Genomic DNA, 14598 nt, shown 5'->3' on the forward strand with positions numbered 1-14598 from the left:
AGGACACTAAAATGGGGAGGCCCATCCTGGTGCCCAGGTGAACCTCAACCCTCACCTGGAGACCACTTACCACATGCTTACTCCAGTCCTGGTTCTGGAAGCACCCTCATTCTGAGTTCTCCCAGATCCCCTAGAAAGTAACCCAGGATCCCCCAGTTTGAAGGGTAAGGAAATTGAGGCCCATGGGAGTCACGGCCTGCCCAAGGTTGTAACCCATGCTGCTCTGTGGAGGTACAATGGGAGCCTGGAGAAAGTGAGACAGTCCCTTTGAGTGGGACTTTCCCGAGGAAGGTTTTAAAGAACGAGAATCCTTCTTGGCGCTCCTTAAAAAAAGGGGTTTTACACTAAGTGAATTCAAGACTTATTATAAAGCTACTTACAACCAAGAAAGTGGGGCAGTGGAAGAAGGATAGATAAATAGATGAAGGGGACAAGAAGAGAGTCCAGAAAGAGACACATACACACATGGTCAATTGATTTTCAACAAAGGTGCAAATTCAGCAGAGAAAGGATAGTCTTCAGATTGGCTGGCCACATGCAAAAAAATGAACCACAATCCGACATTCACACTGTATACAAAAATTAATTAAGGTGGATCATAAACCTAAATGTTAAACCTGAGAGTACAAAACTTCTTGAAGAAAACAGGAACAAATTCTATGTGGCCTTGGGTTAAGCAAAGATGTCTAAGAATCACAAAGCCACAAAGAAAAATTGCTAAATTAGACTTCAGCAAAATTCAGAAGGTCCATTTTTTGAAAGTTACTGTTGAGAGAATGAAAAAGGCAAGTCACAAACTGGGAAAAAACATTTGTTTTTAATAAAGGACTTGTGTTCAGAATATATAAGAACTCTGAAAACTCAAAAATAAGAAAACAAACCAATTTTTTAAAAGTTGCAGAAGGTGAAAAGACAATCCATAAAGTGGAAGAAGAAAGTTTGTAAACCATATATCTGATAAGGATCTAGTATCCAGAATATATAAAGAACTCTTAAAATTCAACAATAGAGTGACTAATCCAACTGAAATAATGGACAAAGTATTGAATAGACATTTCTCCAAAGAAGATATACAAATGGCCTATAAGCTAATGAAAAGATACTCAATATCATTAGTCATTAGGAAAGTGCAAATGAAGACCACAGTGAATTCCACTACACACCTGCAGAATGCTTCAAGTTCAAGACTGGCCATAGCAAGTTTTGGAGAGGATGTAGAGCAATTGGAACTCTCATACATTGCTGGTTGGGATTTAAAATGACATAACCATTTTGGAGAAAAGTTTGGCAGTTTCTCAGTAAGTTAAACATACAAAATACCATATGACCCTTTCCATTCCTAGGTATTTATTTGCCCTAGAGAAATGAAAGCATATGTCCATACAGACACAAATGTTCATGGAAGTTTTTTCATAGTTAAAAAGTAAGCACAAACCAAATACCCATCAGCAGGTGAGAAGGGAGGAAGAAATGGTGGTATATCCATACAAGGGAATATTACTCAGCAACAGAAAGGATGAATTATTCATACTTCAGCAACATGGATGAATCTCAAAATAACTATGCAGAGTGAAAGAAGCCAGACAAAAAGAATGTATACTGTATGCTTCCATTTAGGTAAAATTCTAGGGAATACAAACAAATCTACAGTGACAAAATGCAGATCAGTGATTGCCTGGGTATGGCGGGTGGGTGGGAGGAGAGATGACAAAGGGGTACCAGGAAACTTTTGGGAGGTGATGGATATGTTCATTTTCTTGATTGTGGTAATGTTTTCATGGGTGTATACATATGTCCAAAGCATCAAAATGTACACTTGAAGTATGTGTAGTGTATGTCAATTACACCTCACTGAAGCTGTTAAAAAAAACCCTAAAACTTAAAATAAAAATTGATAAAAAGGTATTCTGAAGTCAAATAAGTTTGGAAAAGACACTATACTCTAACCATGTCTTGCAAGGTCCTACAAAGCTCAGCAGCTAAGAAACAGGTAGTATGCCCCAGCGTGAAGAAACCTGTCTGAACCTTATTAAACCCAACAAGTCCCAATTTCAATTTTATGCAGACCCCCCACCTCCTTCCTGCCTCCAGCACCCATTGACATACTGCGGTGCCACTCCGGACATAAGTTGTAAAGGCTTGCTGTGGAACATCAAATATATCCAGAATATCCAGTGGCCCACACAGCCTGGGCACTTGACATCTTCAGGGTACAGAGAGGAGCAGACACAGGTACACTGGAATGTGGGGTACGGGGGTTCCTTTGACTCCCCTGTGGGTCAGTCATTCTGCCCAGACCTCCTGCCCAGGTCTCTGCACACGTTACCTGGCAGCTCTTGGGGCCCTGAACCTCCACTGTCCCTGGGTCCTGCTGTGTACCCTGCTGGTCCTCAGACACCTTCCCTGAGCCTTGCTAGTGAAGCCCTTCACTAGCTCACTTTCCAGCTTGGCCTGATCCTGGCCAGCTTGCAGCTCTCCAGGCCCTTCCTGGGGGGCCCAAGATGATTGCTTCATCCTGAGGAGAACAGACACAGGGACATCTCAGCTCCCAGCCTGGGGTGCTTTTTTATTCTTACTCCTCCTTGTAGCTCCCTCAGCACCTGTCTAGGACTAGGCATACCATAGGTGCATACTTAATGCCTGGAAGAACGAATGAAGGGCTGACATGAATTCCCCAAATCACAGACATTTTTTTTTGATAATTATTTTTTTATTGAAGGGTAGTTGACACACGGTATTACATTACATTAGTTTCAGGTGTACAACATAGTGATTCAACATTTATATACATGACAATTCTAGGTACCAGCTATCACCATACCAAGCTGTTACAATATCTTGACTATATTCATTACAGCCCGGTTACTTATTATTTTACCATTGGAAGTGTATACTTTTTTTTTGTGTGTGTGTGAGGGAGGGCATCTCTCATATTTATTGATCAAATGGTTGTTAACAACAATAAAATTCTGTATAGGGGAGTCAATGCTCAATGCACAATCATTAATCCACCCCAAGCCTAATTTTCGTCAGTCTCCAATCTTCTGAGGCATAACAAACAAGTTCTTACATGGAGAACAAATTCTTACATAGTGAATAAGTTACATGGTGAACAGTACAAGGGAAGTCATCACAGAAACCTTCGGTTTTGCTCATGCATTATGAACTATACACAGTCAGTTCAAATATGAATACTCATTTGATTTTTATACTTGATTTATATGTGGATACCACATTTCTCTTTATTATTATTATTTTTAATAAAATGCTGAAGTGGTAGGTAGATACAAGATAAAGGTAGAAAACATAGTTTAGTGTTGTAAGAGAGCAAATGTAGATGATCAGGTGTGTGCCTGTAGACTATGTGTTAATCCAAGCTAGACAAGGGCAATAAAACATCCACGTATGCAGAAGATTTCTCTCAGAATGGGGGGGTGAGGTTCTAAGCCTCACCTCTGTTGATCCCCAATTTCTCACCTGATGACCCCCCTGCGACTGTGCCTGTCTTAGGTTGTTCCTCCCTTGAGGAATCTTACCCGTCTCTGGCTAACCAGCCATCTTCCGGGGCACAGACATTTTTGATGTCAGTGTTTAGAGAAGGTAGGAATTAATACTGTTATTAACATGTATTGTTTTTTAGAAAAAAAGAAAAATAAGAAAGAACTGGAATTCACAGAGAAAAAGCTAAAATTGATAGGTCAGGATTTGTATCTGTATCTGCTTCCACTTTAATATTCTGGAGCATTTCCTCTGGGCTTCTTTCTGTGGATTTGCATACATATTTTTGTGGGAATATATTTAACTACCACCTTCATATAACTGCATATTTTTACATGGTCATATTATATTGCATGTACAATTTGCCATCTTTTTTCAATTAACATTGTAACCTACATTTTTCCCATGCCCAAAATTTTCACAAACATGCTTTTTGATGAAAGTATAAAATTCCATATTTAATAGATAATCATACTTTCCTTAACCATTCCCCTGTTGTGGGTGTTTAGGGCACAGTGGCGTTTCCATTTTTTTTAGTAATTAAAATAATTTGACAGTAAAAATCTTTGTGCATAAAACTTTGCCTAAATCTTCAGTTATTTCCTTAGGGCATATTTCTAGAAATGGCTGAAGGTAAAGACAGTTTAAACAAACTGCCAAGTTGTTTAAGCAGATGTGTTGAAATGGCTTATATTTCTGCCAGCATGGTATGTGGAACTTGTCTTGGAGGGGGGAGCTCAAACCTGGCTTTGTTTCCCCAACTCTTCATGTAGAATTGATTACTTAGAGGCTTTTGGTTAAAATCAAATTTAAATGATAAGCTGACTAATCACTATTTCTGTTTCCCAAGTCTTTCTCTTTGCCTCTTTTTGGGGCTCTCGATTTTCTCTTTTTAAAAAGAATACATTCTCGATGTAGACAAGTTTAAATATATATGATATTTAGAAAACAATAACAATAATACCATCAAAGTGTGTATTTCTGTGTCTCTCAGCCTCTATTTGGTTCATTCTTCTGTTAATTCAGTGATTACATATTTGTTGAGCATCTACTACGTGCCAGGCACAGTCCCAGGCATGAGGGAACTGAAGCTGAATTGGACACATAAAAGCAGCTTGTGATCCAGTGGGGGAGCTCAGGTTAAAGGTTAACAGGAATAATTCTTTAGTGTGATTGGTGCTGAGAAACGCAGGTGCTGCAGCTGGGCATCCCCCCCGCCTTAGTCTGGGTCCCGGGATGCTCTCCTGTACCTTCTCTAGGAAGACCCAGCTCACCCTGGTCCTGCCAGATGCCTCTGCTCCTGCATCCTGAGCTCTGGAGGCCTCTCCTCTGATGCTTCCCTGTGGCAGGGCCCCTTCTCTGGCTCCCCTGGAGCTGATGAAGGCTGCATCCCCACTGCCCATTCCTGCAGCCTCTGGAAACATGACCTGGAACACGGATGCCATGGTATCCGCTCAGGGGCTGGCCAAGAATATCCATTCTGGAGAGCTCCCCCAATTCCCTGGGTATCACCCTGGCTTCAGGGACAGGGAGGTTCTATGCCTAACATGGGAAGGCATTAGAAAGAGTTGAAGAGGAGACAAGAGGCAGGGAGAGAGAGGCTGGGAGAGAGAGAGGCTGTCACTCAGCACAAACAACTCCAGCATGAACCTGATTCCAGAGCAGTACTCCAGTCAAGGGGATCCTGCCAAGGACGGCTTGACAGAGCCCCCTGGGGGCCTTCAAGACCCTCAGGAGGTCAGAGAGAGGCTTCTGAAATTTCTGTTTCTTCAGATCTCAGGCTCGGGGACTGGGTCTTGATGCCCGTCTTGGTCTACCACTCCCTAGCTGGGGGACCTTGAGCCGGCGACTTAGAGCCAGCCCCAAGGCTCACTCCAGCCAGCAGACTCCAGGCAATCTGGTGCAATTGATTGATAATAACTGTTCCAAGATTCTGATGCGCACCAACATTACAGGCACTTGACCTAGTTAGTCCTCACCGCAGCACGCATGAGACAATGAGGCTCAAAGGGGTGGTGTGCCCACAGTCATACAACTGGGTAAGTGGAGGGACTGAGACCCCATGACTGTGCTCATTGGAAAAATAAGCGGATGAAGTCAGCCCTGAATGTTTGCCCCAGGCTCCTTTCAAGACACCCTTACCCTTCAGCCCCTCTCCCTGCCCCAGGGGATGCCACGAACTGGAGTTGCGGAGTCACAGGGAGACAGCGATACTTAACCCAAGGGATTATGGTGCCATGTTTGGCTCTGGAGAAACAAGATGGGGAAAGAGGTCTTCTCTGTGTTCTTCAGTTTATGCCAGTTGGCATTTAAGACAAAAAAAATTTGATGGGAAGAGGATGAGAGGCATGATGAAAGCTTAGGATGCAGTTTGGGGGCTGGGGAGGGTCATGGGTGGAAGGGCAATAAAGGTTAAAAGGGGGACTGGAGGCCAGGGAAGGCACCCAGTAGAGTAGGTAGGCAATTCTTGTTTTGCTCACCCAGCATCTCTTCTGGTAACAGAATCCACCATTCTCTTTCCGGGACCCTTCCCTTCTCCGTTTGGCCCGTGGGACTCAGAGGAGCAACCGAGCGCCGCCACTGGCTCTGCGCGCAATGCTCTAGGCCTCTGTGCCCCGTCACAGTGACTGATTCAGGGATGAGCGTGTGCGATTCCCCTTCTTCCAACGCCAAATGCATTGGTGTATTTCTTCCTTACAGATGTGTACAGCAGTAATAGTAGTACAACTTCATTCAGGTACCCGGACACGATTCCAAATGTGTGTAAATATGTGGGAGGGGGTCTTCCCACACACACTTACACCAAGCAATTACCGAACACCAGCAGGCTATCGGAGAACTCGACTCAGTTCTGATGCTGTCTGCCTGGAGACGGCACCAGATTGTCGGGTTAAGGGCTCCATCCTCCAGGACTGCCCCCCACCCGCCTCTCCAGACGGCAGTCAAAGCCCAGGTAAGTTCCCCGTGCTTCTGACCTACCAGCTACAGACTGGCGGTTCCCACGACTTCTCCCTTAGGCTCGATTAATTTGCTAGAGTGGCTCACAGAACTCAGGAAAACACTTATGTTTACCAGCTTAATAAAGGACACCATAACAGATACAAATTAACAGCCAGATGAAGAGAGACACCGGGCAAGTTCCCAAATGAAGGAGCTTGTATCCTTGTAGAACTTGGGGCCTCGCTCAGTGGCACGCGGAGGCGCTCTGGTTCCCTGAGCATAGAAACTCCCTCCGACCGAGAAGCAGGATCCCACCGAGCAGAGCAGGCAGAGTGGACCAGAGTGGGAGGGCTCTTCTCAAGGGCTTTGTGGGGGCTCCGTGGCATAGTCATGATTGCCTAAATTATTGGCCTTGGCTGATTCAGCCTCCAGCCCTGCCCTCAGGTGGGGGTCCAAAAGTCTCTCAATAACATGACAAAACACCTGTTTCACCTTTAAGGCTCTGCAGTGTTTTCAGGAACTGTGGGTGAAGACCAAATATACCTGGGAAATATATATTTGGTTGTAAGAATGACCGAATATGTATTCCTTATAACCCATTATATCACAGCATGTGACTACAATCTGGGCCAATGACAGTGATATCAGAGACTTTCTTCAGCTATTGCAAAGAGGCTCTCCTCCTGTTGGGGACTAAACCAAAGGATGTAAGACAGAAGAATGCAAGCCTGTAGTGGCCAGGCCAATCCTTGCCTTCTTGCAGGAAGGTCCTGCTGGGAATAGCACAGAGGAAGGCAGAGCCAAGGAACACTCACTTAGCACCTTGAACCAGCCATACCTGAAGTCTACAAGTAAATTTATCAGCTACCCAAGCTGATTCCTGCCTGATCAGTTCGAATTGGGTTTTGTGTCACTTGTAACTGAGTCTTAATTAAAGCAGTTAGGGAAGAAGCAGTTGGGGAGGAAGGTGCCCACTAGGAATGGAGGTGTCAAATCATGAGGTAGAGGTTCCTACCTCACTGACTCCCGATATGGTAGGCTCAACACCAGTCCTCCTGCTGGAAGTCCTCAGGTCAGGACTTGGCTGGGCCCCTGGAGTTTTGATCCTATCCTCCACATACATCTGGGTGTTTCTATTGTCCACTGTGCCAGGGCAAATGAGGGTACCAAGTGAGGGGCATCAGTCGTTGTGTGTTCACAGAAGAAATCCAGTCAAAGTTCCACCAAGTCCATTACCTTACCGCCTCTTCAGCAGCCCATGTGCAGCCGGTAGTCTAGACAGCCTGGCTCAGGGGAAGAGGCAGGGCCAGGCCTGGCGCAGGAGGGGTATGCAGCAAAACCAGAGAGCCAGCCACCTGCAATTTACCCACATATTTTTCCTAATTCTCACATTAACTCTGAGGGGAAGCAGGCTCTGGGAAGCAATGACTTGCCCAAAGTCCAGAACCAACTAGGTTACAGAGCAGTAATTGAACCGTGGCCTGTTGGATCTCCAAACCCATGCACTTCCCCCTGGAGTTGCATTTCCTAACTGGTGTTTTTTGGAATATTGTTCCCATCAGATGCACCCCCTAAAAAAGGGTTCTGAGGCCAAATGTGTTCAGAAAGCGCTAAGTTAAAATGAAACAGACTCTGTGCTGCAGGACTCTCAGAGCTTTTAATATACTAATGTGCATTTTAGAGAGACTGCAAGAATGTCACAGCTGCTGCTGCAATAGATGAAAACTCCAAAGTTGTTCTTGCGGCTAAGGAAGAGGAGCCAGAGACGTCTGCCTTGGGGGCCTCCAATGGTAATACGTAGTTTGCCAAATCACCCCACCATGCCCTGGACACCTCCCTTTCTAACGCCTTTCTCCGTGTCTGTCTTCCTGCCTCTCCCATCCAAACTCATATTCAGTTTTGCTGCCATTCCCTACACGAACTTTGTTTTAATGTGGGCAGACTCCTAGTCCCACAGAACCCCCAGCCTCTGTGCCCACCCCTGACTTCCCTGTCTCCCCAGCACCCTCTCCACTCTGTCCTTCAAGCTCCCACCTCTTCTCCAGGCTTCCAGCCTCCTCAGCCTTCACTCCAGCCTCTGAATTCCTTTGAGGCAACCTCAACACCATTTCTATGACTACATCATAGACCCCTTTCACCTGTAAAATAGCTCCTAGGGGTAAATCTTACCCCTTAATGAGACTGTGCGTTCTTGAAGATCTTGAAGGTTCTTCTTCTGCTTTAAATCATCGAGGGCCCACCAACATCCATGGAGGAAACTTCTAGTTGCTGGGTGCAGGTTTGCAAATAGTATTCTCCCTAATCACCCCATGAAATTAGCATGTTCAGCACTGTTTTAAAGACAATGAAACTGAGGCTCAGAGTAGCCCAGGGTCTTGTCCAATACCACACGGCTAGTCTGCGGAACTGGATTCAAACTCAGGCCTGTGTGACTCCCAGGACTGCTAGCTCACCGCGTTATCTCACCTCCAAAGAAGCTTGAGTCATTCATTCACCTACCCATGCAATCAACAGTTGTTTAACAGACACGTGCTCATGCCAGGCAGAGCCTCAGGCTTGGGGATACCCTGGTGTTCTTATGGTTCTCCGGCTTGCCAGGGGCATAGAAGAAGTGCCCCTAACCCTGACCAAATCCTGCCTCCCTCTTCGTCTCCTGCCAGCATCACCTACCCTCCAGTCCTCCCTGCAGTAAGGCCTGCACCCCCACAGTGCAGACAAGCTTTCTGCTCCCAGATGGCCCCTCACCCCTGCAGCTCCAAAGGACCTAGGCTTTTACTTGGCATAGAGTCAGCGCTGTGACCAAGTCCCCTCTTTCCCTGGGCTTCCTGTTCCCCTTCCTTTTTCCCCTCTCTTTCCCTTCAGTGTTCCCCTTTCCTCTGAGGGACGGATGACCCATCTGGGGGAAATGTGCCCCCGAGGCCCCTCAAACACCCCCCCCCATTGTCCCCTACCTCTCTGCCTCAGAATCCTCTGGCCCGGTGTTCCACAGGCTGAAGTTTCAGGGTGGCAGGGGCTCCAGAGGGGGTGCAGCCCCTTCTCTGTGCCCACCCAGAGGTTACAGACAGTGAGAGTCTGGGCAAGAGGGAAAGCCCCCAGCCCAAGCAAAAGGACATGGAGTCTGAGCACAGAAGTGAGGGGAGTGGCAAATAGAGACTATGGCCCCTTTCAGAGTACTTGGTACCCATTCTGCTCACAGCTTTACTAAGATTTAACTCACCTGCAGTACAACTCACTCATTTAGAGTGCACAACTCAATGGCTTTTAGTAAATTCACAGAACTGTGCAATCACCCCAAGTTTAGAAAAGTTTTCATTATCCCCCAAAGAAACCCCACACCCCATAGCCATCATCTCAATCCCCCACCCCACCCTTAGTGACCACGAATCTTTCCACTACGTTCTGTCTCAATAGATTTGCCTCTCCTGGGCATTTCATGCAAATGCAATCATACAATACGTGGTCCTCGGTGAGTGGCTTCTTAGCATAGTGTTTTCAAGGTTCATCCATGTTGTAACTTGGATCAGCCCTTCATTCCTATTTTTATGGCCTCTGTACCACATTTTGTACAACTCTTCATCAGCTGATAGTCATTTGGGTTGCTTCCACCTTTTGGCTGGTGTGAATAGGGCAGCTATGAACACTCAGGTACAAATTTTTGTGCAGACATATTTTCATTTCTCTTGAGACTACACCTAGCAATGAAATTGCTGGGTCACATGGCTAACTCTATGTTTAGTCTCTTGAGTACTTGCCAGACTGTATTCCAAAGTGGCTGCATCATATTATATTCCCACCAGCAGTGTGTGAATGTTCTAATTTTCCATGGCCTCATCAACACTTATTATTATCTTTTTTTTTTAATCCTTCCCCTCCTAGTGGGTGTGGGAATGAAGCAGTTCTGTTGAATTTCCCTGATGGCTAATGATGTTGAGCATCATTTTGCATGCTTATTGGCTATTTGTATATCTTCTTTGTGAAAAATGTCTATGCAAGTCTTTTGTCCATTTATAAACTGGTTTGTCTTTTTATTATTGAATGGTAAGAGTTCTTGAAATACTCTAGATACAAGTCCCTTGTCAGATGTATAATCTGCAACATTTTTCTCACATTATGTAGATTGTATTTTCACTTTTTTGTCCTTTGAAGCACAAAAGTTTTAAATTTTATTATGGCCCATTTATCTGTTTTTTTCTTTTGTTGTCTGTGCTTTTAGTGTGGTTTCTAAAAATCCATTAGATTCTTTTTATTGTAAAGCCAAGGTCATGAAGATTTCTGTCTATGTATTCTTCTAAGAGTTGTTAGTTTTAGCTCCTACATCAAGGTCTATAATTCCTTTTGAGTTAATTTTTGTATATGGTGTGAGGGAGGGGGTCCAGCTTCAATCTTTTGTATTTGGATATCTCATTCCAGCACCATTTATTGAAAAAATTCTTTCTCTATCAAAGCATCTTAGCACACTTATGGAAAGTCAACTGACTGTAAATGTGAGGGTTGATTTCTGGATTCTCAATTCTATTCCATTAATTTATACATCTCTACTTACACTAGTACTATACTCTTTTGATTATCATAGCTTTGTAGTGCACTTTGAAATCAGTGCATCCTCTAATTTTATTCTTTTTCAAGATTGTTTTGTTAATGAGGTGCCTTTTATAAGTGGTCTCCCCATCAGAGAAATGGGAGAATTTCTCTCAGAAATGTCTATGATAGCAGGAAAATATAGCAAAGATAGATTATAAGTGACCTATAATATATATTTCTGGAGGCCACCAAGGAAAGCTGCCCCCATCAAACCCCCCTGTAGCGCTGGACCTACCAGAAATGGATGAATGGACCGTCCGGCTGAGTGAGTTACAGCAAGATTTTGCAACCCTGCTCACCTCCTTACACCTGGGGTGGGCTCTTTCTCATCCTATATGGGGCCTGTTGGGTTTAATTGAATTTGTTTGGTAGATAATGTAGTTAATCTGGGACAACATGGTAGGTCCAATTATTGTTGGCTGCAGAGGTTTAGGAATTAATTTTAGGAATGTCCAACTCTGTGGTTGGGGCTTGGGAACAAGGCAAGGGGCTGTCTGACCTCCTCCAACAAGAGGACAGTGTAGTTTACTTGGGCTTGTCACTATTTCAGTGACCTCTTTTACACAATGAAGATAAGAATCCATACCCTGCTTACCTCACAGGGATTGCTGTGCCAAGGTTACCTCTTCCAGAGAGCCTTCCCTGGCTGCTCCCAAGCTGAGGGGGTCTCTCTTTTCTGCTCCCACAGCCATGGCGAGTCTCCTCCATCATAGCACTTTCCCCTATGCATTGCAAATGGCTCTTTTCCTCTGTTTGCTCCAGTCTCTGTGCCATGAAGGCAGGAGCAAGTCAGCCTCTTCGCTGGGGCCCCCACACCCAGCACCTGGCATATGGTAGGTGCTCATTGCCCATCTTTGTTAGACTAAACTGAATGGAAAGTGCTCTGAACACATTCTAAGACGTGGCTACCCCTGGCACAAAGTGAAATCTCCCTTCAAGGTTCATGAGTAGAAGGTTTTCTACCAGTGGCAGATGCATAGCAAGGCCCAAAACAGTCGCCATGGACTTCCTTCATACCCCTTGGCTTCCAGAGTGGAAGTGCTGGAGCTTGGTGCCGATGGTGGACACCACCCCAGTTTAGCTCTTGACAGCTGGTCCTAGACACTTTCCCAGCTGGAAGTTTCTTGGGCTCAATAGGTCCAGGTTGCTTTACTCCTGATGTGCCCTATTATCCCACACTGTTCACACACACTGATGCAAGGAGTCAGAGTGTAAAAGGGAAATCATGGTGGCCCATCCCAAATTGCCACTTCACTTTGGGATATAGCCAACTGAATGCACGCACACATACTCACAGACACACTCACTCACTCATTCATTCACTGAGCACTTACTCTGTACCAGGCCCTGTGCTGCCGAATACAGGGTCCACAGGTGGTAGGGACAGGGTCCTGCATTTAGGAAGCTCATCGTCTAGTGGGAGAGCAGACATATAAATAGTATATTGAGACTGTGAGGAGATAAGATTGTCCATGTGGCAGGGCACCTTCCCCTCCCCTATTAATGCCTCTCCACCTGCTAAGGGGAATCCTGTCTTTGCCATTCCAGGATTTTAGGAAAATGAGAGACAGGATCAGAAGACTGGGAGAAAGAAATCTGGTTTTCAGGGTCATTTCTCAATTTCTTCTTTGTTGTGGAGAATCAAGGTTATGAGCAAGTTGAAATTAGAGGTTAAATCAATTCATATAATGAGAAGTTAACTTCACACTCACCAAGATGGCTATTATCAAAGAAAATGGAAAATAAGTATTGGCAAGGATGTAGAAAAACTGGGACCCTCATTTACTGCTGGTGGGAATGTAAAATAGTGCAGTCACTGTGGAAAACAGTTTGACAGTACCTCAAAAGGTTAAATAGAATTACCATATGGCCCAGCAAGTCCAATTCTACATATATACTCAAGAGAATTAAGAACAAGGACTCAAACAGGTATTTGTATGCTGTGTTCATAGCAGGTTTATATTCACAGTAGCCAAATGGTGGAAACAACCCAAATGTCCATCAACAGATGAATGGATAAAAATGTGCTCTATCCATACAATGAAATATCATTTGGTCATTAAAAGGAATGAAATTCTGGTACATGCTACAACACAGTAAACCTTGAAAACATTATACTAAACCACACACAAAGGGCAAACACTGTATGATTCCACTTAGATGAGGTACCTAGAATAGGCCGATTCATAAATAGAGGGTAGAATATAGAGGTTACCAGGGGCCGGGGATGTGAGAAATGGGTGTTACTGCTTTATGGGTGCAGAGTTTCTGTTTGGGATGATGAAAAGTTCTGGAAATAGATAGTGATGATAGTTACACAACATTGTGAATGTACTTAATTTCACTGAATTCTACATTTAAGATGGTTGAAATGTAAAGTGTATGTAATGTATATCTTACCACAATACATGTTTTTTAAATTTAAGCCATTAATTCAATACTGCAATAAAGACCTTATACAGGGTGTGTAAAAGGAGAAGAAGAAACACGTAGAGAAAGTTTGGGTGAATCAGAGATTTGGAGTCAGTGGTGCCCCTCATACAACTTGGCACGTTGTAAGCACTTGACAAATATTCTTGTAAAGAAAAAAGGGAATGGCAGAGATTTTGGGAAATTGACTAGGGTTAGGCATTGTATCCCCTCTGGTATTCTGTAAGGCATCCAAGTTAAGACTGGGATTCTTTTTTTTTTTTTCATTTTATTATCATTAATCTACAGTTACATGAAGAACATTATGGTTACTAGACTCCCCCCTTCATCAAGTCCCCCCCCCCCACAATGGGATTCTTTTTTAATTGCTTATGTTACTAAGCTTTGCTTTGAATGCAGGTCTGTTGGGTCCAGGCCACTCTGGGTCCTGGGCACATGGCAGGTTAGGATGTGGGTGGTAGTGATGCCAGGGTTCTTGTTTGCGGAGCTGAAGAATGAGCTTCACAAACAGCCAAGGTAAGAGAGCAAGGTACAGGCTTTTATTTAGAGATAAAGTGAAAGGACAGAGCTCCCAGCTCACGCCAGGAGGGAACAAGAGAGTCCGTAGTGGTGCGATGTCTAGGGGGTTTTATAGGCAGTTGAGGATTTTTCGAGAACACGAAAAAACTTAGGGGTGGGGACTTGTTAAGTGGTCTCTGAATATTAAAAATTAACTTAACTGTAAGGAATTTCCTGTCTTGATTCCTCTCTGGGACACCAGCGCCTTGGTCTGGGAGCACATCAAAAGGCTGCCTGCCCAGCCCCCAAGGTGGGCTGAGGTATTGTCTACTTGTTAAAGAATCTTGCCTCTTGAACTTCCTGGGTGTTAAAATGCAGTTTATCTTTAAGATGGAATTCTTCCTGCCTTTTACCATGTCGTTTACAGCTGGGTCTGCATGCTAAGTTAGTTGCTCAGTTTGCAGAATCACTTGTCAGATCTGAAGGAGGAAAGACAGCACATAGGCCTGGGCCTTTTAGCATGCTAAAGTGAATCTTACACATGGTTACAAATGATTAGCATAATAAAACATGTGCTGCTCTTCTTCATCTGGGGAACATTAACTGATCTCACTGAAGAATGATTCTAGAGCTCAGTGTTTAACATAGAGT

At 44.4% G+C, this 14598-nt stretch overlaps 1 protein-coding gene across 1 annotated transcript in view; it reads right to left on the reverse strand.

Annotated features, from left to right (window-relative positions):
• Positions 1-4943, reverse strand: part of SPATA21 (spermatogenesis associated 21) — a 44042-nt gene extending 39099 nt beyond the window's left edge. The window contains 4 exon segments of the mRNA XM_057501926.1: positions 2075-2203; positions 2327-2515; positions 2621-2640; positions 4773-4943. Coding sequence (XP_057357909.1) covers positions 2075-2203; positions 2327-2515; positions 2621-2640; positions 4773-4943 — 509 coding nt within the window.
• Between the last annotated feature and the right edge of the window lie 9655 nt (positions 4944-14598).

This window comes from Manis pentadactyla, chromosome 4 (assembly GCF_030020395.1).
Source record: "Manis pentadactyla isolate mManPen7 chromosome 4, mManPen7.hap1, whole genome shotgun sequence".
In the NCBI taxonomy this organism is placed as follows: Eukaryota; Metazoa; Chordata; class Mammalia; order Pholidota; family Manidae; genus Manis; species Manis pentadactyla.